The 25,179-nt window shown below is 37.0% G+C and overlaps 3 protein-coding genes across 3 annotated transcripts in view; 2 read left to right on the top strand and 1 right to left on the bottom strand.

Annotated features, from left to right (window-relative positions):
- The first annotated feature begins 94 nt into the window (after nucleotides 1-94).
- tprg1l (tumor protein p63 regulated 1-like) lies at nucleotides 95-6,991 on the top strand. Its single transcript, XM_052563648.1, has 6 exons — nucleotides 95-420; nucleotides 1,999-2,090; nucleotides 2,297-2,347; nucleotides 2,433-2,558; nucleotides 2,704-2,857; nucleotides 3,893-6,991. The coding sequence occupies exons 1-6, from the start codon at nucleotides 223-225 to the stop codon at nucleotides 4,085-4,087; spliced, it is 816 nt and encodes a 271-aa protein (XP_052419608.1). The 5' UTR covers nucleotides 95-222; the 3' UTR covers nucleotides 4,088-6,991.
- Nucleotides 6,992-7,210: 219 nt separating this feature from the next.
- Nucleotides 7,211-19,073, bottom strand: wrap73 (WD repeat containing, antisense to TP73). The gene is made up of 13 exons (XM_052563644.1): nucleotides 18,927-19,073; nucleotides 18,090-18,162; nucleotides 17,831-17,983; nucleotides 17,398-17,514; nucleotides 14,121-14,193; nucleotides 13,139-13,242; nucleotides 12,282-12,368; nucleotides 11,668-11,802; nucleotides 11,500-11,577; nucleotides 10,603-10,705; nucleotides 10,001-10,126; nucleotides 8,137-8,328; nucleotides 7,211-7,858 (listed from the first exon to the last, which is right to left on the bottom strand). Exons 2-13 carry the CDS (start codon nucleotides 18,156-18,158, stop codon nucleotides 7,749-7,751), a joined length of 1,347 nt encoding a protein of 448 aa, XP_052419604.1. The 5' UTR covers nucleotides 18,159-18,162; nucleotides 18,927-19,073; the 3' UTR covers nucleotides 7,211-7,748.
- A 496-nt stretch (nucleotides 19,074-19,569) lies between these two features.
- The window catches only part of tp73 (tumor protein p73), a 34,426-nt gene continuing 28,816 nt past the window's right edge, over nucleotides 19,570-25,179 (top strand). The window contains exons 1-3 of the mRNA XM_052563638.1: nucleotides 19,570-19,787; nucleotides 23,774-23,869; nucleotides 24,025-24,163. Coding sequence (XP_052419598.1) covers nucleotides 23,811-23,869; nucleotides 24,025-24,163 — 198 coding nt within the window. The 5' untranslated portion in view covers nucleotides 19,570-19,787; nucleotides 23,774-23,810. The remainder of the gene's footprint in view (nucleotides 19,788-23,773; nucleotides 23,870-24,024; nucleotides 24,164-25,179) is intronic.

The raw sequence follows: 25,179 nt of genomic DNA, 5'->3' as shown, positions 1-25,179 counted from the left end.
ATCACATAATGCAGTCATGTAATCCGTTTCTACACAGCTCTGCTGCGATTTCAGCGAGACCATTTTTGGCTGAACTGTTCCTTTAAAAATCCGAATGTAACTCATAAACAGACCGGGTCCCTTTAAATCGTGCGTGGAGTGGAGCAGGAGGGTTCCCCTGCTGGACCTGAACGCAGTCACTCTCTACAGATATCTGCGGCTCGTTCTCGTCGCTTTAGTGAAATGCTGCAGCTGAATGACAGCGTAGACCCGGAGAGCCCGGGTGCGGCTGTCTTACACCCGGCGGACTGTGATGATGGACTGGATTTGGCCCGATCTGGAGCCTCGGTGGCCTGCTGCACCCCGCTACAGACCCTCACGCCTTTTAAAGTCCACAACCCAACCATGCGAGCCAAAGTCAAGGATTATTTCGTCTTTAGGGTGAGTAAGTAGCCCAGTATTTGCTACAACACGCCCGGACTCGATAGTCAAGGTTGTACTATGTGTACAGTTGTTTGCATCTAAGGGTGTTTACTTGACTAGATGGGGTTGTATAGCAAAACCTTAAGAAGCTCCCTATCAAACGTGCACATTTATGCGATATAGCCTCCTCGAATCGCACTTCGGTAAACAACGCTATAGGGACCTCACCAGTTATTGTGATGCGGCCATTTGTTTGTGCCCTCATAAACAGCGATCTCTTTTAGCTGGAATGAAAGCAAAACATGTAGTAACCTTGTAACATTAATTATGAACCACTACCTAGAATAAGGAACCCCAGTTAACAGTTTAAATCACTGATTAATGTGACATAAAATTGATTACCCTTTCAATTTTACCCCAAAAGAGGCAAAGACGATGTGAAACTGTGTTCAGAATGGAATCCTGATATAGTGTGTAATGTGTAGCCCACTGTATATACTGTACACTGAACACTACACTTTAAAATGGTATGCAGTGGAAACATTTGAAGGAGAGTCCAATTATTTTGCATTTATGGCGCACAATGTTTACATTTTTGACAGCAAACATAAAAAAGTAGGCTGCTTACTGTCTTGTATTGCAAAAGAGTTTTGCTGGTGTTGAGGTTTAAGATTAGGGACAACGTTTGTGAATTTATTGAAATGAATCGGGGATGACCATTATAATGGAGCCCACCGTTTAATCTTTCTTTCTTTTCCGAATTATGGCGATGTAAATGTCATAATTCTAATGAATTATAATTTACTACCTGAAACATTATTACCCATATAGAAAAAAATATTTAATCCTTTAACTGATATTCTGGTTTGTGATGTTCCTTTTCCTTTCTATGACACTTTGTATAAAAGTATCTACTAAATAAATAGATGTACATGTTGAGAACAGCCTGTTATTGCATGTGTGTGTGTGTGTGTGTGTGTGTGTGTGTGTGTGTGTGGTTTCAGTTGTTTCAGAATTTGATCATATATTTAGAATAAATTTTGAACACATTCGATGCATCGTGATTTCTGCAAATCTGTATATGTCCGATCATGTTTTGTGTTCGATCTTGAGCTGTTGTCATCTGTGGATGTGGACTAAGTGGTTCTCAACCAAGATGACTTAAAAATATTTTAAATAAGACGAAACAAATAAAAATTAGGAAATATGTCTTGGAAAGACTAAATATATGAGGGATCCTAACTATAAAGGCGTATTTTCTTGACCTGAAAAGGTAAAAAATAACACATTTTGAATATATGCTTTTCTGTTTGTGCCCAAATATACCATAAATAAATTGTGAATGGAAAAATGTTTTTAAAACTCCTTTGCTTACCCTGTAAACCACAAACACCCGGACAAGTCATGGGGCCACCGAACACCTTTTTTGGGGGAAATGGAAACCTTGGAGTCAAAAAGTTGAGAACCACTGGCCTATAAGGATTTTAACTACACGGTAGACATAAGTTGTATCTTTTCTTTTCTTTTCTGACATCACTTTGCTGTAGTTTCAAGCATCTAGTCCTAAATAAGCAGCTGTTTCTGTTGTGGTCTCAGCCAGGAACGATAGAGCAGGCGGTCAATGATATCCGCACGGTTGCCTTGCCTTCAGAAGACGGAGAGGTTCTGAGCGTGTGGCTGCTAACAGAGTGAGTCCATTGCCACCCTTTTATAGCACAATGTCAGTTTACTTTTATTGCATGCATTATTTTTTTAAATGAACAGAATCTAGATTGCAAGCTTTACACAACAACATACATCAAAGTACTGATGCTTACATCTGATAACTTCACTATACCGCTTCTCTGTTATGTCTGTTCAGCCAGATTCATGCGCTCTTTATATTCTACCACAGAATTGATCACTGGAACAATGAAAAAGAGAGTCTGGTTCTCATAACTGAGAGGTAAGAAAGGCGGTCATCGTTGAGAATTGTGTTTAATACGTTAGTATCAGGAAGCGCTTCTGAACGAGCCGCTGGTTTGTTGCAGGTCTCTGCTGGTGTGCAAATATGACTTCATAAACCTCCAGTGTCAGCAGGTCGTCAGAGTTTCCCTGAACGCTGTGGACACCATCTCAATCGGCGAGTTCGAGTTCCCCCCGAAGTCCCTCAACAAGTAAGACCCTTCATTCTCGTGCACAAAATGTAATCCTGGCATTGTAATTATATGTCATATAGTTTTCTCCACGTTTTGTTATTGTACATTATATAGCAGACATCTGAATGAGGTTTAGGCAGTGTTATACTCTGTGTGTGTGAAGGAGAGAGGGAACCGGTATCCGTGTCCAGTGGGATAAGAGACCAAGACCTTCGTTCGTGAATCGCTGGAACCCGTGGTCCACTGACGTACCCTACGCCACCTTCACGGGACACCCCATGGCACACGCCGATGAGAAGGTGGCCTTGCTCTGTCAGGTGCGTGTGCTTCCTGCTAGAGCTCGATTCATAGTGATTTGTCTGTTTTCAGTACTCGTCTTCTGCGGTTTGGAGACCAGCTGCATTCTCTTCTCTCTGACACGCATAGCAGTATAGTGCTGCACTGTGTGTTTCAGAGAAATGTCCAAGATGTGGGAATATGTGTATAAATGTATTTGTTTTTGTTTTTTTTTGTATTTTAACAAACCAGGGACAACAGATTAAAAATTGTCCATCTTAGCAAACATTTTATATTCAGTTTATGCATTAGAGATGTGCATTTTCAATGATTAAATGAATAAATAAATAATAGATGAATTAATGTGCACACATGGAAGTGCGTGATCTGGTGTTTGCTGCGTCTCAGATCGACGTGGTTTACAGAAAATCAAACAAACTGCATGTGCTGGGAGTTTAAGCTTTTGCACGTTCACATCATTTACAACATTTTTGAGGATTCAAAGCTTCTTTTCAGTTTTCCTCCAAAATAAAAACTCAACTTTTGCAAGAGAAGAAATAAAAAGTATTGTAAATGTACTATTGTAAAGTAAAAATACATATATTAATACTGTGTGAAAAGACCTTTTAGCGGTCAAATTTTATGATTTTAATAAGGCATATTTTTGAAAATTGTTATCCATCTATCTCTCTCTCTCTCTCATATATATATATATATATGAGAGAGAGAGACATTTTCAAAAATTCTATTCTAAGATTTATATATATATATATATTTATTATTATTATTATTTTTTTTAAAGGTATTGTATCAAATTGAGAAATTCCATTATCACGACAACACTACTTCTACTAGATACAAAAATCTATTTAAAAAAAAAAAAAAAAAAAAAAAAAAAAAAACACCCTTAATATGAAATCCTAAACTTTTACAATTCTCAAAATGAAAATTCGAGCAGTGCTTGACTGGCTGTCAAATAAGCAATCAAAGACTTCTGGTTCTGCCCTACAAGACATCTCGATCTCATGACTGTATATATAAGTCCAATAAACATTTCATTCTGTTCTCCGTTGAAGCTTGAGAATTTCAAGACGCAGCTCATCCAGGCTGTGAAAAAAGCCCATAAAGACTTCCCCATCCCGGGACGAGCCAATGGTGTGCTGATACTGGAGCGGCCGCTCCTGATCGAGACTTACCTGGGCGTCATGTCCTTCATCAACAATGAAGCCAAACTGGGCTACGCCATGACAAGGGGAAAAATCGGCTTTTAACTTCTGAATTCTCCCTCCATCTCTCTCATCCTCCAGTCAAGTGCTGTTTTTGAGTGATAGCGCCACACTTGAGTATGTGTGTCCAGTACATACTACGTGTTTTGTTGTGTGGATAGTGTGTGAAATGGGCCAGTGGTCACTGCAACAGGATGTGCCTGAATGAAGCCAAACCTCTTCCTCCATTCACATGTAGTAAAACAAGAAGCTTTCTAATGTGTTTGAATGGTTTGAAGAATTAAGTTTGTTTGTGTTACTGGCATGCTTTATTGACCATTGAATATTTTTAACAAATATTGTGGCAGTCAGCTAGTTTGTAGGTTGACTGAATGACTTAAGGAAGCCCTTTTCAGATGGTTTAGGGTTAAGTGCATTGCTAAATTCCTCCTCTCCTGTGTTGCTGTCAACATAACAACATAACATGCCAACTTTCTGTAAACAAAAACTTGCAATGCTTGCTCCGCCTCCAGTTTCTTCTGATTGGTCCACTGATCGGAGCCTTCACTGATGAGTGGTGCAGCGTGTTAAAGATTAAATACTTTTAACTTGACACAGCATCTTAAAATGCGTGAAGCTCATGTGCGAGACATTGCAAAAGATGTGATTCGCGAGGGCAACAGTCCTACAGGTCCATCTACAGCGTTTACGTGGAGAAAAAAAACAATAAAAAAGTGCACTGGAATGAACAAAGTGCATACTGTCTGAAAGGCCTCTAGTGGAATAAAAAAAAATCTTTTTTTTTTTTTTTTTTTAATTTAACTGTTTTGTAACCTTAATGCAAAAACTTAACTCAATACTCATGGCAGGATGCTCAAACAAACAAATAAACAAATGCACAAGAAGCATCGCAATGACTGTAAACATCCGTTTGTGTTTGGCTGTGGCAACAGAGCTTTAATGGGGTTTAATAATTATTTTTTTAAGCTTCCATTTAACCACATCAGCACCAAACAGCTAAATAATAGGCCAAACAGTCCTGAAACAGGGAGTTTTGTCTGCTAGGGTGGTGTTGGCGCAGTGGATAAGACACATGCCTTTGGTGTGAGATACCTGGGTTCAAATCCACTGTGAGACACCAATGTGTCCCTGAGCAAGACACTTAACCCCTAGCTGCTCCAGAGGCATGCGACCTCTGACATTACATAGCAATTGTAAGTCGCTTTGGATAAAAGCGTCAGCTAAAAGAATAAATGTAACTAATAAATGGATGTACATCCAACGAACATACATGTTCAAGACCTGAATCATATGTTTTTTTTTTTTTTTTTTAATGTTAATCTGAGTGTGATGAATTAATGGGGAAAAAAAAGGGTTTCAATTTGGTTCTATGCATGGCTTGTTGATTGTATTTGAAAGGTGAAAATAAATAATTATGCACAGAAGAATCATTCACTATACAATCTATAACATGCATTTGAAAAATAGATTTAGAAATAGACTTATAAATACCAGTGGAGTTTAGAGATTCGACTTCAAATGTGTTCACAACTGATCACAAAACCAAAATTACATATAAATATATATTTTACAAATGATTTGCATGAAAATGTGTTTGGTTTGTCTCATGAATAGGGTTTAATGTGGCTAAAAAGATTTCAAAACTTAAAAACGGTACTACTATCAAAACAACTAAGGCTTACATTATATCAGATGTATTTATTTTACTCGTAACTGCAGTGCTTTTACAGAGAGGTTGAAACTCTCTGAATAAAGATAATTTGGACTGTTAATGAAGATACTAATTAAGATTTTGCTTTAGTACTTTGGTATTGCTGAAATGAGATCTCTAATAATCTCTCTTTTGATTTCTTCAGATCTAGACCCATGAGTCCTTTAAATTTATATTCAATACCATCTGTCCTCTTTGCAAAATGTAACACTTTTGCATAAAGTAAATAAAGCTTAATTCAAAATGTATATGGTCACATTGCAATTATCAATGTGTGAAATAACTGTTGTAACAGAACAAACAGTACTGATAGCGTTATTTTTAGATATAACACCGGCTTGGATAAAAAAAATTAATCACAGCATGAAAGACAGAGGACATGCATCCTCAAGTGTGTCCACAGGAAGCAAGAGTCATATCTCAAAATTAATTTCAGGTCTTCTTGTGGCTGCTGTAGCGTAATTCTGTTACACGTGATTTATGTTTGTGTGCTTACATGAGTTATGCCTTATTTCTTTAACCTAAAAGACAATGTTATTTCCAGCCTAAGTTACAGAAAGTTCAGATGAAGTTAAGCTTTTCTTTTTAACCAAGGTAAATAGATTGGTGTTTGATGCTGTTAATTTCTCAGGGGACGTTGGTCGACAGATTGGCTTTAATTGAACTGTTTGTTAAAGGATGCATGACACGGCAAGGTTGCTGCTGTTGAGAGATTACGGGTTCTGATCATTTTTATTTATTTTTTTATGCATACGCACTTTTGTTGGCCAGTGTCTGGATTTTTCTTTTTTTTTTTTTTGGCTATGCTTCCAGAAACAGTTGTAACCTTGTTGAAATTACGTCTTGGATGTTTCGATTTTTAAACAGGCATCAGTTGTTGTTGTTGTTGTTGTTGTTGTTGTTGTTTGGTTTTAAAATGTAATGTAAAGTTGTGCATGATTATGCCTGCAATTTGTGTGTATAATTTGTAAATCATAGCCTCACCCTGTGTAAGCACCTTTTCCTCTGCTCAAAAATACATGTAATTTTTCAACTGAAAATTATTTGCATTATCTATTCATTCATGTTATTATAGTAAAATACGGTTTCTATATCACCCAAATCTGAACTCTTCCAGGTTTCTGTTAAAGATTATTCCTAAAATGTAATTAAAAAAAATATTGTCTTGAATGCCATCAGACTGATTTCTGTAATATAACCATCATGCTTCAAGTAAAATTATGGTTATTTTAACACTTTTCAATTGTCATATGTCTTATTTGTACAAAATGCAAGGTTGAATCTCACAAAATTCGACAAGAACAGAAAAAAAATAATAAAATAAAATAAAATTGTGAGATTAAGTACAAATCCACACAAATCGTCATTAATTGAATGTAAATCAATCAACATTTTTTGTTAAATGTTCTTGATGGGTGTTATGAGACTCAACATTATCTCTTAAAAAGGAAAAAACCTTAAGGGAAACAAATGTAGAAAACTTTATTACAAAAAGCAGCTCTAAATTTATAAAAAATAAATCTAGTCTTAAAACCTTAAACATTAAGGAAAAACAAGGAAATACAACAGACATTGTCATTCACATTCATCTAAAAACACCACAGCTACAAAATCAGCAAATCTGAAGTGACATAAATGTGATGTGTTTGTATGATATATTTGGTCCTCCAAAACAGATATTTCGCTTGTGTAAGGCCATAAAGCAGCAGATCAAAGCATCGGCTCATTTGCACTAAGCTGTGTTTGCTAAATATCTAGTGCTCTACTTAAGAACACAAGCCACATTTTATTCCCTCAAAGACTATTTTACTCATTATAGCACGTGCTCTATTGAAAATCATAATTTTGTGTCAAGATGAAAAAGTTCTAAAGTGCTGATGCCACAGTGTTTGTCTCGAGTTGGAGAGCAGGTTTCTTACGCTCATGCGGCAGCAGTTTATATCCTGTAGGACTGCAGAAACAGACTCTGAGGAGTGCGATGTGACGAGCTTTGGTTTATTTCTCCTCCTCTGCTTCCACGTAACACAGGCAGATGTGCTCTTTTGAGAGCAGGACGAGCGAGCTGCCACTGCAGTGCCAGAACAGAGACTGCACCTGAAAACTGCCTGCGAGGAAACAGAAAAAGAAGTTAGATGTTTCCAAACAACTTCCCTATATGCAAGCAACTCCTTTTATTGTTAAGGGTAAATTTGTTATTTTAAAAAAGGCTGATACAATCAAACCTGTGACTGCACATCAGTTAAGTTGTATAGTAATGCAAAAATTATTTCCTTTATAGAATGATTTTTTTCTGGGGTTGGTGGGTCATTATCTTTCTTGATAACAGTAATTAGCTTACAGTGAGACTAACGAGGCATGCACTGTGGTAAAACTGGATCCATACCTTCAACTGGTACATTCACAGACACGCAGCCAGCTGGTGACCACAGATAAACTTTGGTGTTCCCGGTGCAGAGAGCCAGACGGGGTCGGCGCGGGTCCCAGACAAAGCAGCGCACAGGGGCCGTCTGCTCCAGGACGGCCAGCAGACTGAGTCTCTGCATGTCCCACACCCACAGGCTCTGAGGCATGTTATCTGACGGACGTTACAAGCAGTGTTAGTGGAAACCAATAAACACGAGCCTATGAGCCACAGTTGTCAGGACGTCTGAATAGGCAGAATAAAGTCTGTTCAATGCAAGGGACTTTCCTAGGAAGCAAGGGCACCAAATGGCTCTGAAAAGCTGATACAGGCTGGCATTAGTTGAATGTAATGCTGAACAATGAACAAAAGGCATAAAGAGCGAGATGAACTACACAGCTAGATGGAGCTGTTCCCACAGTACAGTTTAACATTGTTATTTCTGGGGCTAGAAAAGTCATGAAATACAATAAAGTAATGTAATGAATGTATAAATATTCACCTGCAGTATCTAGTATTAACTGAATAGAAATGTTAGCATTTACTCTCATCTATAAAATATTTCACTAACTAGAAATTGCTCTTGATATGTGATTTATGAAATCTTTAAAGGGGGGGTGAAATGCTATTTCATGCATACTGAGTTTTTTACACTGTTAAAGAGTTGGATTCCCATGCTAAACATGGACAAAGTTTCAAAAATTAAGTTGTACGTTTGAAGGAGTATTTTTGTTCCCAAAATACTCCTTCCGGTTTTTCACAAGTTTCGGAAAGTTTTTTTAGAGTATGGCTCTGTGTGACGTTAGATGGAGCGGAATTTCCTTATATGGGTCCTAAGGCTCTTCTGCCGGAAGAGCGCGCGCTCCCGTATAGCACAGCACTGAGAGAGAAGAGCGCGTGCTCCATATAGCAGAGCACTGAGAGAGAAGAGCGCGTGCTCCATATAGCAGAGCACTGAGAGAGAAGAGCGCGTGCTCCATATAGCAGAGCACTGAGAGAGAAGAGCGCGTGCTCCATATAGCAGAGCACTGAGAGCACAACAGACTTCACTGATCAGAGCGAGAGCGTCGCGAAATTTCACAAAATGAGTGTGTTTTTGGTTGCCAGGGCAAGACAACCCTGCACAGATTACCAAAAGAGAAACAGCATTAAGGGACCAGTGGATGGAGTTTATTTTTACAGAGCATCAACGGAGTTGTGCAAGTGTTTGTGTTTGTTCCCTGCATTTCGAAGATGCTTGTTTTACAAACAAGGCCCAGTTTGACGACGGATCTGCGCATCGTTTATTTCTTAAGGATGATGCAATCCCAATGAAAAAGGGTCACGATCGTGTGTTGGAACCGCAGGCGGTGAGTAAAACTGCTTCAAATATCTCTGCCTCCTTGTTAGTGCGTCTGCCTCCCATGCCGGAGACCCGGGTTCGAGCCCCGCTCGGAGCGAGTCGTTGCTGCTGCTGCTCTCGTTCAGTTTCAGCCTCGGGATCTGATTCTGGATCATAAATAAACGGCTGAATCTGTTAGCCATGGTTTGTTTTGGATGATGTTGTTTCCCTCACGGTCACAGCTTCCAAACGCTCTCAACGCAAAAGCCTACTGGCGCTCGTGATTCTTTAGCTCCACCCAAACGTCACGCCTCCAGTTGGTCGTGTTTTTCCGGGAAAAATCGGTACAGACTATCTTTCTCTTATGAATATAATAAAACTAAAGACTTTTTGGAGTTATGAAGGATGCAGTACTACAGTACTACTATAGGTACTACAGGTACTCAAGATTAACAGGATATTGAGTGAAAACAAGCATTTCACCCCCCCCTTTAATGTAAGTTTCCGGGTTCATGATCGCCTCACCATTCTTTGTAGCAAGGAAGCGATTATCAGCACTGAAAGCCAGAGCGGAGATGCCGATTTTTGGGTTGGCTCGTTCTGGATCGGGCTTGATTACTGGCACCTGGGCCGGCAGTTGTGTGATCTCATCTGAAACAAGGCAAGTCTAGCTGATCAAAATGTTGAGCACAGTTTTCACAATTTAAATGCATTTCACCACATAATTCTGGACTTAAGCTTATTTATTTTTTTTATTTATAAAGCACTTTCACACAAAGCTGGGTATCATCCATGTACACATTGGAAGGACGCTCCATATTTCTCAAAGATAGCACCCATCAGTAGCATAAATATAGAAAATAAAATTGGGGCAAGAATTGAGCCCTGTGGCACCCCACAAGCAAGTGGACGTGCATCTACGGACTGCTATCAACAGTCCAGTAATAGAAATATTTACTCATCATTTTTAATGACCAGCCACTATGTTAAATCTAAGGACTCCACTGAAACAGTGCTGTCTGCATAGCAGGTAATATTAGTGCCAAGGCACATAAGACACCCTTCTCACATTATAAACTTAGTTTACCCATCAGGAAATGAGTCCTACCAAGATTAATGACACTTACACTTGCTCTGTGTGCTAAACAGTGAATTATCCACAGTAAGCTGATGAATAGAAAGATCCTCACTGCCCACAACAGGTCTTTTCTCCACTTCCTTAAATACCACCTAGAAAACACACACACACACACACACACACACACACACACTTTGTTAGAGTATTCAACCAGAATATATTTTTTTCATTTATAAACATAAATACATTTATTAAAAAATAACCCTCTTAAGGCAGGCGTTGCTGATTTGCAACAGTTAAAAACTAACTACCTTATTACTCCAGATACATATTTGATGTATCAGGACTACTAAACTTTTTACTAAAACTGAATTTGAGCCTGAGAGGGATAAACCCAGGCTTTTTAGGAAAACGTGTTTATTGGGCAGTTTGGAGATGAAATGCCCTTTGAGTTATAGTAAAAAATTCTGATGTTACTAGAACTAAGCACTTTTTTCCAATACTTGTACCTAAACACTCTTCATTGCAAGTACAATTCAGACTACCGCTGTATCAGGTGCGCTAACAAGCAAGTTTACTGCATAAGAAAAGGAGCTGGTTATGTCATGCAAACTACAAAACTAATTAGTTTATAAATCATGCACAATGGTAAAAGTGTTGAGGTTAAAAGTCTCTATTAATGGCTAATCTGTACCTGTAATCATAATTTCTGTGCAAAGAAATAAAAATGGTTGTTGTTCATTTCAACTGTAAACTGCGGTCAATTGTAAAAAAAATGTTTTAGTCTTTTTGCATAGGCAATTTTTTCCAATGAGCCCTTTATTTATTTTGTGGGTTATCTCAAATAGTCAGCCTTGTATAATTCATTTTCACCTCACACAAAGATTTTGTTACAACAGTGCTGATTAAAGTAAAGTTGAGAGAGTTTGTATCTCCAGACACGTACAGCTTTGGTGTTCATGATGGTGGCTGGATGCTCAAATTCTGTGATCTTCTTCCAGGTGATATGATTCAGGATCCGAACCTGATGGAAAGCCCATCAAAACTCTCTTTTAGACAGATTATGTTATAGAAAGCTGATATTTCCCTCGTGTTTCTTGAAGAGATTGCCTACCTTCTCATCGTAGCTGCCAACGGCCAGGAACTGACTGCTGGGGCTCCAGGCGACAGACTTTATGCCTAGAGACCACTCATACGCACTGTAGGAGGACAACAGGCGACCGTCCAGCGAATATAATAGAATTTTATACTGAGGAGAGAGTTAATCTGAATAGTTAATTCATAAACTCATTAAACTAAAATTGCTTCCATGACAAAAATAGAATTCTGTTGATTAGCACCCTGTTGCTGCATCAGACAGACTGAGGGGCCATTTACACGACAATGTTTTCAGACAAAAATGGGAAACACGACAAAGGCGTCTAGAGGACTGAAAATGCCAACTACTGACCTGGCATCAAATACAGCGTTTTTGGCTTTTTTTGCAGATATGTGTAAACCCGGATCATTTTGAAAATGTTGTTGTGTATACGTGAAACATTTTGAGAATGCAATGGAAAAACTTTTCTGTATTTGACTACATCGTTGTCACATAAATGTAGCCTGAGAATGAACCATTTGATAGCATAACAATTTGATCTTTGATCAATAACCAAAAACTGTTTGGGAAAGAAGTCTTTTGTGACCATAAGCAGTGATTTTCTTGAATGTTAAGACAGAGCACACTACCTCGAGACAGCTGTCCCACACCGCAAGCACACAGCCGTTAGGAGACCACTCCAGCCCCGACAGATCCTGAGTCTCGCTCTCAAAATGCTACAGACCAAAAAAAAACACACACACAAAAAAAAACACCTTTCAAATGCCAGTCAACATCTCTTGCATCAAAAATGTAATACCTTTTACCACTATCACTCTCAAAAACATGCAACCCAAATTTCAAAGATTTGAGATTTTTTTTTGTTTTTACATTTACTCTTATTTCACATTCTGATAATAATAATAATAATAATAATAATAATAATAATAATGTAAATCTGTAACATTTTAGTAATATTTGTTGTACATCCCTTATGGTTGGTTTTATATATATTTAAATATCACTATTACCATTAAAAATAAAATTTAAAAAATGTAAAAGGTGATTAAATAACAACAATAATAAAAGTATATATATATATTTTTTTTTTTATTTGTACACCAAACAAAGAGTTGTTCTTTTAAAAATATTACAAAAATGTTTGGTAACACTTTACAATAAAATCTAATTTGTTAACTTTTATTTTATGCAATAACTAACAATGAAAAACATACATTTATTCTTTATTCAACTATTGTTAACGGGTGCAATTTTTAATCTCTAATAACATTATCTAAGATTAATAAATGCCGTAAAAAATAAAGTTAATTGTCAGTTCACTAATGTAATGCTACTAATGTAGCTACCAAACATTTAATACAAGTATTTGAGAATCAAGTCATGTATCTTCATCTGAAGGTATTCAATGATTTTGCCAGTTTTTTCTTTGGGGGAGAGAATGGTGGAAGAGACACAACTGGATACTATCTTTGATATCTGCACTCACTCTGAGAAGATGCCAGTCATCACACACAAACACACTGATGTAGTCTTTACACTCCCGTCTCTCGGCCAGAGCCATATATCGACCGTCCGCACTGAAGTCCACTCCTGAAACACATTTGTATATTCAAAGCATTTTAGTTTTTTTGATGCAACTGCGCTACAGTAATCTGGGCACTGTATTAATCTAAACATGCTGCCCAATATAGCGGTCACCTTGGATTCACACTGACATCTAGTGACGTGGATGGAGCATCACACTGAAGCATATTTCCAGCTACCTGTACTGCAAACAATCATCTCATTTGACAGCTGATTCAAAACGTTTGGTTCGGTAAGATGTTTTTATTTATACAGATATTAATACTTTTATTTAACAAGGATGAAATGATCAAAAATGACATTTATGACATTATAATCAGTTTTTTTTTCTTCTTCTTTTTCAAAAAGTAGCTTGACTATTGTTGAACTTCTTTAAATTATGAGCTACAGTATAAAAGCATCCTCCCCAACACTGGACAAATGTTAATTATGTTATGAATGGAATTGTCCTCCATAACTTTAACCCATGGCTGCAAAAAAGAAATGACTAAAATGTTCATAATTCACTCTGTTAGACGGAGAACACGATGCACCTTTCAACAGGAGTTTTCCATCAGCTGATCTGAAGGTTACAGCTCAATCTCCGGGCGACAGTGGAGACAGATACGGTGCTGGCCAGAAAATGTGAATCTATAGCAGTCATGCATGATCTGAACTTATTGTCTTCTGGAGTGTGAGTGGTCTTCATGCTGACAGGGGGTTATGAGGACTGCACATAGTTTACCAGCTGTCTGTGAGAGCTCACGCTGGCTAGACATCCAGGGATAAGACTTATATTACAGGTAAATACCCACATGATTCATGTTTCTGTGACCCTGTCCTTACATCTCCTCTCTCACAAACATTTATACAACTAGTTCTACATCTGACTCGCATTCACTCACCTTTCTGGCAGGCTTTAGGATACTTGATGTAGGAAACAGCTTTTGTGCACAGGGACCAGACGGTGACTCTCAACTGTGAAGAAAAAGAAACATTTTTTAATGGAAATATCTTTAATTTAAATTAAATCTGCACCTTCAGGTGGTCAGCAGTGAAACACAGGTCTGTGGTTTACAAGTGCTAGAAGATACCCACTATACCGGACAAAAAAGGACATTCAAGTCAATGTCAAATAGTAAAAAAAAAATGCTAACAAATTCTATTTGGATGAATTCAAAGGCAAAGGTAAATTAAGAGAAAACTATATATATATATATATATATATATATATATATATATATATATATATATATACATACACACACACACACACACACACACACACACACACACACACACACACACACACACACACACACACACGGGAATGTTTTGTTAAATGTTTGGAAATGTTTAATTTCAAGCTATGCTCTCCATACAAAGATGACAATGACACATGATTTAACAAAGTATTAAATGAAGAGACAACGGTTATCTGAAGAATTAATGAATGCACCAACCAAGCTAACAATTTAAACAGGGTTTGAAATTCAAAAACACAGGTGACAGTCAGTGGGCTCTCTTGCCAGTCCAGCAGGTTATGATTAATTAATGTTGTCCTCCAACATTACAAATAAGGGTAGAGAGGGTCACGTTTTTAAACCCTATAACAAACTTTAAAAATTTTAAATAATTAAGAAAAATACATTGAAATGTATGCAGTTTTAAAATAGCACTCCCTGAGAACTTGGATTTTTATGGTATCTGCAAACAGTTTCTGACTGTTGTAAAACTGACAGCTTTCAAAGCAGTGATTCAGAATCTGCATTAATAATAAATATTATTTGAACCTAAGCAGTTATTTTGGGTTATAATCTATATATATGTGACCCTGGACAACCAAACCATAAGGGTACATTTATTTTCAAAATTGAGATTTAGACATAATCTGAAAGCTGAATAATTGATGTATGGATAATAGGACAATATTTAGCCGAGAGACAACTATTTGAAAATCTGTAATCTGAGGATGCAAAAATTTACTGTGTGACTGGTTTTGTGCTCAAGGGTCTCACACACACACACACACAAATATATATATGTATAGTGCGAAAGTATTCATACATTTATTTCACGTTTTATGTTGCAGCCTTATGTTAAACTGCTTAAGTTATTAAATAAGTTGGTTATAATGAGTAGAAGACACGTTAAAAATCGAATCTTATCTTACTTCTGGTTCATCCATCACATATGAAATAAAATGTCAAATCAAATGCAGTGTGGGGACACATTAATATAACTAGTATAAAAAATAAATAAAAAAAAAACTAGTGAGAATATGCCCGAAATCAAGCACATGAGCAGTATTAAGTAAAAGGTTTAAACAGTTGTTTATGGACATCTGCTGTCCTAATCTGTTTCGTCCAGGCATCAATGGACTGTAAAATGCTAAAATAAGCTGCTTTCCTTCAGCCAAGAGCACTGTGTTCTTATAATGACACAATGCAGTTGAATAGACCACTTATCATTTCTGCAATCTCAAGTGAATATACCAATCATACGTCATCGTGCTTCTCATGTTGACACCTACTTAGTATTCAATAAACTGGCCTGCCATGATGAACAACACAGCTCATAAAGTTTGCTGATGCTAACATATACAGTATTAGATGTCTAATATGCGCCTGCCACCTCAGTTGCTATCCTCTAGGTGGCACCCTTGAGGAGCAAGCCGACTTTGTCTAATTTTCACTATGTACCATAAGTGACTTTATAAAGGACCATTTGTAATAGTGGAAGTGTTATTATTAAAACAGATAGTGTACTGTTCATTTATGGCCTGTAACTGAGACGTCAGATGGAAGACAACAGACAAATGTCCAGCCGTCCGTCATTCAGCCTCCGACACACGAGACAAAGAGCAGGAATCCAGACAGACGGACACTTAACTCCAAGTGTGCACACACACACACACACACACACACACACAGCTGTCCAGCATCTCAACACCTGTCAGTAATTCTTGGAATCAAGAAGTTCAGGCGACAGACTACAGTGGCACTCGGCCCAAGTGTAATCCAGACAGACAGATAACATCATGTCCAAAAGGTCGCACAAGGGTTCACTGAAATTATATTTCACAATACGTAACATTTTCCTTTATTTATTAATCTACTATTCTATTTGTCTTTGTTTTTATTATTTTATTTGACTTGTAATATTTCGAGTACCCTTTGCAAACTCCAAAATTTTTGCAAAAGATCACAAATTTTCTGCATAATTTGGGTTCAGAAGCGTCCCGTGATGTCATCACAATGCGCATTCAGTCAAAGAAAGGCCTTGCGTTCTCATCAGGACCGATTTACAAGAGCTACATTGGATAAAGAAACCCAAAGCGTTTATCTGCTCGAGCCGGGGACACGACACTGTTATACAAAGCGCTGAGAGAGACAGTGAAGAAAGCAGTCAAATTCACCACAGAATCATCATCTCTGTGAAATCTTGTGAGCAGCAGTCAAATTCAGCAAAGAGTTCTGTTAAAGCTGATATCACAACAAACGCCACAAAACATTGTTCACTAAACACATATCTCCACCATTCACCATGGCTTTAACAGTAAACTACAGGGACAACTTGTGGCAGACGTGGTCTAATGTTTTCCAGTGATTTGAAATGATTCACACAACTTTTCCCAGCACTGTGAAATCCTGGAAGGACTGCATGATTTTGTTTACAATTATTTCTGTATATTTAAATGTACTGTACTGTTGTTTGCTTTATTTGACCTCGGGTTTGTTGCAATGTATGCTTTACCTGAAAATTAAATAGTTTATTTAAAAATCCTGCATTTATGATCAAATAAATGCAATCCTGATGAGCAGAATTTTTTTTTTTTAAATCGTACCAACCCCAAACGTTTGAAAGATAGTGTACATTGAAAATAACGTGGGATATATTGCATTCATTTACATGAAAAAAAAACAACAACAACATAATATTTAGCAAATAGTACTATTATTCCAAAATATGGGATTTTTTTGTTGTCATTTTTATACTTTGTCTCATGTTTTTTGTATTAACATGATCATAAGAAGTCGTTTTCAAAAAAGTAGTGTTTAAACTCTCTTTTCTGATTGTGACCCCATTGAACGAATCAGTCCTGTGCATGGACTGTAAGTTATTTATGGGCAGCAACAGTTGACACGGTGCAAAACTGACTCCTCCTACCACCATACTTACACTGAACTCAGTGGTGTTGAGTATGTGTCGCCCGTCAGGACTCCAGCGTGATGAGACTAGTCCAATCGAACCCTCGTCTATCTTACAGTGCCAATCCGGCTGCTCTAGAGACCACACCTGAGAGAGCCAAAACACAGACACACCAAGTCACTTCAGTAACAAACACATCTGAATCCTGTCGCCCTGTCGAATGGCTCAACATGAAGGACTGGCGCTTTCTTCCCTCACAGAGGTAAGCCGATTTAAATAGACAGGAGATTTTATGCAACTGCTGAAAAAGTGACACCTCAGATCATGCATCTTGTTGAGAAAACATATGGATGTACTTTTATAGCTTTTTTTCCAAGACCTTCTAGGTGAAGGCTAAAAACAGCCATGAAAACAGAATGAAATTAGGTAAAAGTGTATTAATAAATGCAATGGGTTGTCATACCTGCACTAGTCCTCTTTTGTACATGGCACAGAGGATGAAGAGGGAGTCGGAGGACCACTCCATGTGCATCACCTGGTCCAGACATGTGTACAAGTGCACGATCTGAAGGCTGCTGAAATCACGGACCACCAGGCGGTACTGAACACAGGTGGCCTACAAGCCCAAATTAAAGATTTAAATCAGCTTGGAAGTATTCAATTCTAGCCATAATTTGATTTGTCATTTAAAAATGTTGATGGCTGTAAGAAAAGCATCTTACCAAATATTTCCCATCTGGAGAAACTTTGCACAATTGATTGGACTGCTTGAAGACCTCTGAGAAATTCATGTCACTGGAAACAAGAGTAAATCTTAAAATATTCATTTTTTTATAGTTACTGTGTTGATGCATTCTTTGACAGTGACATGCTAAATAAAGAGGTTGACGGTCGAAATCTATTCAAAGAATACTTCACCTCAAAATCAAAAGATATATATTTTTTTCAGAAAGTAAAATAAATACTTTTGTTTAATAAGCCCATTTAAAGTACATTACGATTTTAAGACATTTGACATTTTTTAAGTTTATTTGCATTTGTGATTCTCATTAGATTCACACTACTGTAGACCATTCTGAAAGGTTTAAATCTCAATAAACCAGAATAAAGGCTATAAATCAGCATTAAATATATTACAACTTTTACCACTTTGCAGGAATAACGTTACTTAAATAATGCTCATAGTAAGTAATGTTCCAGGCAAAATACGTTTCTTGTTTCTAGTTTTTTGGCCTATAGCGTTTGCGTTTACAGGTGAGATTCACTCAGGTAACCTTAGGCAAGCTTGTAGATAAATGTTGTTAAATCTATTCTTTAAAGCACTTTTCGAGTATGTCAAAACTAGAATTTATTACCATAGCGAATAATTTGACTATTTTTTTTAAATGATGCGCTTTTAGAAACGACCAAAATAATTCATAAATGGTCTATCGTCAGGCTGTAAGAGACGTTAACGGCTCCGTATCAGGGCGCTTAACGTTACTAAAGTTACAAAACCGGTTACACGTCGAAATATCTGCTTTAACCGAACACTAGTTGTATGCGTGATAACAAGTTACCTTTCTGCGTATCGTACGCTCCGATCCGAAGACTTTTTTGGTCAATTATTAAGACATTTGCAGGACAAAACAAAAAGACACTTGTTACAATCAAACGGTCTCTAATCCGAATCGCTTACTGTTTCGGAAGTGACGTTTACGAAAAACGTCATTTGTGTCATGCTGACGGCCAATCAGCGCCGCGCGTTATTGTCGGCGTCACAATGGAATTGTGGGAAATGTTGTTTCATCGTATATTTTCTAAGACGGAGATATGTTTTTACAATAAATATATTAACTACTCTCAGGCCGAGTACTTTTATGATTTTTTTTTAAACTGTATGACTTTATTATTCCCGCGTATGGATTTCAAAGCAAATGCAAACACGTGTTTATGCTGTCAGTAGAGACTGGTGAATTAAATTGATGTCTACGGTTTTGTTAGGGACAGTTCTACAATCGAATTAGACTGTCACACCTCACGCATATAAAAATAAAGTGAGAATGTAAACGTCAAGCTTTAAGCACATGTATCGAGCTGGGATTAGTGTTTCCCGCTCGTGTGCGCCCAAACGGCGGCTAACGCCTCCTCCTCCGTCCCCCATCGGTCCCCATCAGTCCCAGCCCAACCCTCCACAGCCACGGCACTCACACTCCAGCAGCACATTACCCTACACCTGCATAATCAGCCTCATCTGCCTCGCTCGAGTCCCGCTGGTAACTTTAAGGAGAGATTCAAGGTCGTTTTGTTGTTCAATGACTTAGTTCGCAGCTCATCTGCTTCATGACAAAGCTGTAGGGTCAGCTGCAGGTCAAGGAAACTGATTTGGGGATCCAGAGAACATCGCCAGGTTGTTACAAGCCAGGAATATAACTTGTTTGGTAAGTAAATGTAATGCACATATAGTGCTTATGGTTTGTTTGAACTCTTTACTACATGTAGCTAGTTTCTGTCACGGTAAAAAAAAAAAAAAAATACAATAAATTAAAAAAAGGTAGAGTTTCTGGGAATAATATCTAGTGGTCACATTGCTGAAGGTAAGCATTAAACCCACCCACTTTGAGTGAAACCCAGCGAGATCTCTTCATGCTTCAATCATTCACTACAATCGCTTATTATTATAGATATTATTATAATCGCTTACTATATTATTTGTGTTAGTTATGGAGATTAGTTGTATTGAAATTCGTTAATGATGATAAAAGAGCATATATATATATATATATATATATATATATATATATCACCATAATGATCGAAGTTAATCGTAATTTAGTTATTTTTAACTAAGCATCTAAAGTGTAACATAGCGATTTAATTAGTTTTCGTTTGTCTATCAGCAGGAAAATCGATCCGTGTCCCCCAGATGTGATGCAGTGGTCAGAGTTCACTATGATAATTTTCTGTCAACATGTACAGTAGACTAAACCTATGCTTGATAAGAAAGATGAACTTCTGAAGAGGGCGATTTTTTCCATTTCCTTGTTTTTTTTTTTTTTTGTTTTTTTTTTTTTATCTTTTCACAAGTAGCCTACAATTCATTAAGCTCCAGCCTAACGTTACTTGATATCTGTTTTCTATTTCTTTATCCACTAGTGTAATTTATTAGACTATATAATATTTTATAAGATGATGTTATAGACTATTAAATGATATGTCATATTACTGTTAGCTTACATAATTATCCTATTAAATATTATGTCCTAATAATAGCTTATTAGCAAAGAAAATATAAACTAAATTAAAACGAAACATTCATATATTATAAATGATATTATAGGCTATAGTTAATGAGTGTTTGGATCGGTGTAATATGTTTTCATCGCAGCAGTGTTTGTGTGATGGTTGTCAAGGCTGCTGTTTTAGTTCAGCACTGAATGCACTTATTATAATCACCCGAAACAGTTTGTAGTCTGTGAATAGGCTACTAATTATTTTTATTTTTTTAATTTCCCAATCTTTGGGGGCTCCTCTATTTTAACCTAGGCTATTATCGAAAGTTACGCGTGTCCGAGGAATATCAGAGCGCTTTCGGTCGATGACGCGTTCACCGCCGGTCAGTCGTGTGTCTGTTCGCCGTGAGCGTCGGTAAGATCGGATACAGCTTCATTAGGTGTACATGCAATGCCTTTGTCAAAAGATAATTCAATTGTTCGCTTGAATCCCTGTCGTGTGTGTGTAATTGCTGCCAGAGCTGTGACTCCTCTCGAGGTGGCAGCTGTCACGGGAATACAGGTCAGGACGAGTAAACACGACGAGCCTCGGCGGTAAAACACTGAAGAGAAACCTAACCCTGATTCAGTTCATTCAGCTTCTCTAGCTGTTCACAGGGTTACACGATTTATTAAGCGACTCTTTCTTTCTTTCTTTCTTTCTTTCTTTCTTTCTTTCTTTCTTTCTTTCTTTCTGTCTTTCTTTTCTTTCTTTCTTTCTTTCTTTCTGATCAGTTTTAATTTAATTAAAAAAATATATATATATGAGAACTGTCATTTGTTGATTGCTCTTAAAGGCTAACAGCCTTCCTCATCCAACAGGCCACGGGAAGTGGATATATATTTTTTAGAATAGGTTATAATAAGACGAAGAAGCATTTTGGAGCCAAATTATATATGATTTTGTGAGGCGTGTTAAAAATGTGATGATGGATTAGTTTCAAATGTTCAGTCAGTTTTGTTTGCGTATAATAATTGATCTTCTGCCTCTTTCAGAGGAAGGTGTTGTGCGCGCAGTGTTACCGAGGGAACAGACGCGACGCGATGTGACGCGCGCTGCGCAACAGCGAATCTGGGTTCTGCCTGAAGGCACTTACAGGAGAAAACGTTTTCTTTTACATTTTAAATGTTTTCATTTTAAACGAGCGAATTTAGACCTATATAATTTTGAATTAAGGGGAGACCGGGCTATAGTTGTCACGGTGAATGAATTATTCTTAACCTCTGTTTTAAGTAAAATAATTGTGCGCATTTACTTGCAGAATGTTAATATTAAACGTTTCTAAAATCGTTAATTATTTTATCCAAATTACAGTTAGAAAATCTTTTTGTAAACAAGTGAAGATAAAATCGCTATACCGAGATAGCAGCCTTTAACCGAAACAGTTTTCTCAAGAAAAGAATAGACTATTTTTAATATATATATATATATATATATATATATATATATATATATATATATATATATATATATATATATATATATATATACACACAACTGATTAAGTTCCCTTTTAAATTTTTGCTGCTTCACAATTTACATGTTCGTAAAGTTGCATTTATGCCAAGTTAATTTTTTGTTGGTTACATGATTAATATCAAAATGTGTTTAATGAACTAAGCTTACTTTCTTTACAATATATATATTTCCTGGACAAAGATTTTGTGGATGTTCAGGGAATTTTTTAATCAAGCCCATATTGAATTTGAATTGAATAAAAAATAAAATAAAAACATCACAGGGGTAGAAATATTAACAACATATTATTATCATAGGTTTTTTTTTTCTTTTTTTTTTTTTTCTTTTTTATAAGGTGAGTGCATTATTTAAGATATAGCCTAATTAATTTACATTCATGTGTAATTACATTTTTATAGGATATCTTATATGATATATTTGTCAGACTGTGTGGAAAAAAAAGAAAAATAGTACTGTGGTTATTATTTTCTTCAAATTTATCCCATTGCACAAGTATGAGTAAAATAAAACCAGCTTGGTGTCTTAAATATCATTCACAGTATGATTTATTGATGTTTTTTTCTATTCAGTAACAATATATTAAGATATGTGTCTCCTATTTATCTTGCTTTTTCTTAAAAATTCAACATTCAAAAATTCATTTTGAATTCAACATTCAAAATGCATAAAATCATTTGAGTTTAAAATCTTGACCAGTGTTAATAAATGACATAACCTGCTCTCACGTCTGAACTGAGCTCTATGATAGTTGTATAATTATTTCTTCTCAGGTGTTTTAAAGTATGTTACAGTTGGGTGATCCACAGCCGCAGCAGACTCACTCTCTGTGACTTGTTCTTGTGTGGTTAGGACAGTGGTTTATAGCCTCGTTTCCTGTGAGTAATGTGATGGAGGAAGTGTGTGCTACAGTGGAGCAGTGCAGGCAGGTTCGGACACGTCGAGCCTGGCATCTTTATTCTGAATCTGTGCATCCAGCCTCAGAATCAGCTGGGATTCAGACTTCAGGAGATGCGTTGGGCAGCAGGGTGGAAATGACTTTCAGATCGCACCCTGTGTGTGTTCAGTCTTTAAACAGCGGTGCAGTTCACAAAGAGTTATTCTACAGAGAAATCTAGTGTACATCTTCTTCAGAATCAGTGTCTGTTATAAAATTGCTGGATCCATTAATGAATGACGACTATGATTAAAATTCAGAGTCATTATGTTGGTATTATATGTCATTTGGAGGATTAGTTTCTTTCTTTTTTTAATTTAATAAATACTAATTAATTAATTTCAAATGTAATTTTCATGAATCTCTTTTTAGAGTATTCAGCTCAGTTTGATTAAAAAAAATATATTTTTTTTAAAGGAATAAATCACCCTTAATTTCTCCTTCATGGTTTTTGTTTAATTATTTATTTTTACTATAAAACTGTAAACACACACACACACAAGATGTAAAGCTTGAAAAAAAAAAGGTGTAAAGGGTAACCCTTAAAATGGTGATTTATTCCAGTCAAAAATATAATGTATAACAGCTGAATCAACCTAAATACATTAATTTATACGTCCAAAACTACTTTATTCTGGATAAATCAGGCAAAATATCTATTTGACATAAACATTTTTGGGTCATTTTACTGTTTCAAAGGTTGCTTTTGCTTTATGCATGTACCTCCGGTGTGATTTTCAGTGTGATCTGCCCTGCGCTGGAACGTCCAACATCCAGGATGTCCCAGTCGTCCACCGCTGATGAGGGGACGACCTTTGAACACTTGTGGAGTACCCTGTGAGTTCATTTGCATAACACAGTTTAGCACAATTACAGGATGAACTGCTGTTTGTTTTTGTGAATTACAGTACAGTATGGGAATGCTTTTACATGACCTTTGGCGTGCTTATATCTGTTTGTGATTCACGTCGCTGCTCTCTGTGTTTTTACAGCGAGCCAGACAGCACATATTTTGAGCTTCCTCAGGCGGGACACTCAGGGGACAGGGTGGCCTCCAGCAGCAACCGCGCTGAAGTCTGCATGGACCTCTACCACATGAGAGACATGAGAGACATGAACGACAATGTCATGGTAAGAAGCCAGTGGAGAATTCACTGTGTGCAGAACAAACAAATCAGTAAAAATAGGGCACACTGCACACTGTACTTGAGTCTCTAAAGGTGTTTTACTTGTATTCTGAATTGTTTTGCATTGTCTGTGAAATTACTGGATAATATCCTGGCGGAAAATGACGGTCACATTATAAGCTTGATGCCATGGAAGAACCATTTCTGGTTCCACAAAGAATTAATTCAGTCAAAGGTTCTTTAAAGAACCGTCTCCTTCTCACCTCTTTATAATCTGAAGAACCTTCTTTCACCACAAAGAACCTTTTGTGAAACAGAAAGGATCATCAGATGTTAAAAGTTCTTTATGAAACCATTTAGACAAAAAAATAAATCCTCTATGGCATCGTGAAGCACCTTTATTTTTAAGAGTGTATGTGGTTGATTTATATTTGTCTGTTGTATTTTGCTCTTACGGGTGGTTGACTAGTCACATTTGAAAATGACATTTTTTTCCGATCAAAACTTTGTTGCTGCTTCTTTTAGGAGTTTTACTCATTTTAATAACCTTTTAGCTTGTTTGCAGTTCTGCACTTATAATGGATATTAATTAAAGGCATGAAAAATGTGGGTAGCGGTACAGTTGATGGCCCCCTCCCAAAACAAACGCATTAAAAATACTACCAAAATTCTTCAAAATACAGAATAAAGAAATTCATACAGGTTTGGAACAAGATGAGGAAATGGTGACAGAATGTTAATTTTTGAAAGACCTTTCCCTTTAATTTCATTGCAACATCATGCCAACCGTGTGTTGGTTTTCCCTCCGTATCCATCAGGATTCCCTCCTCAGTCCCTAGTTTCCCTCTCCTGCGCTGTCTTTTCCCTCCTTCGGGTTCTGCAGCAGGCCGGTGTTTGAGAGGAGGTCGTGATTAATTAGAGAGAAAAGCCGAGCCTGGAGCATGACAGCTGCTCCTGCCTCCCAACAGAGCAGGAGACAGGGACACACAAAGACCCATCTAACCCCAAAATAGAAATAAA

Source organism: Carassius gibelio, chromosome B8, assembly GCF_023724105.1.
Source record: "Carassius gibelio isolate Cgi1373 ecotype wild population from Czech Republic chromosome B8, carGib1.2-hapl.c, whole genome shotgun sequence".
Lineage (NCBI taxonomy): Eukaryota > Metazoa > Chordata > Actinopteri > Cypriniformes > Cyprinidae > Carassius > Carassius gibelio.
This window is presented reverse-complemented; position numbering and strand designations above follow the sequence as displayed.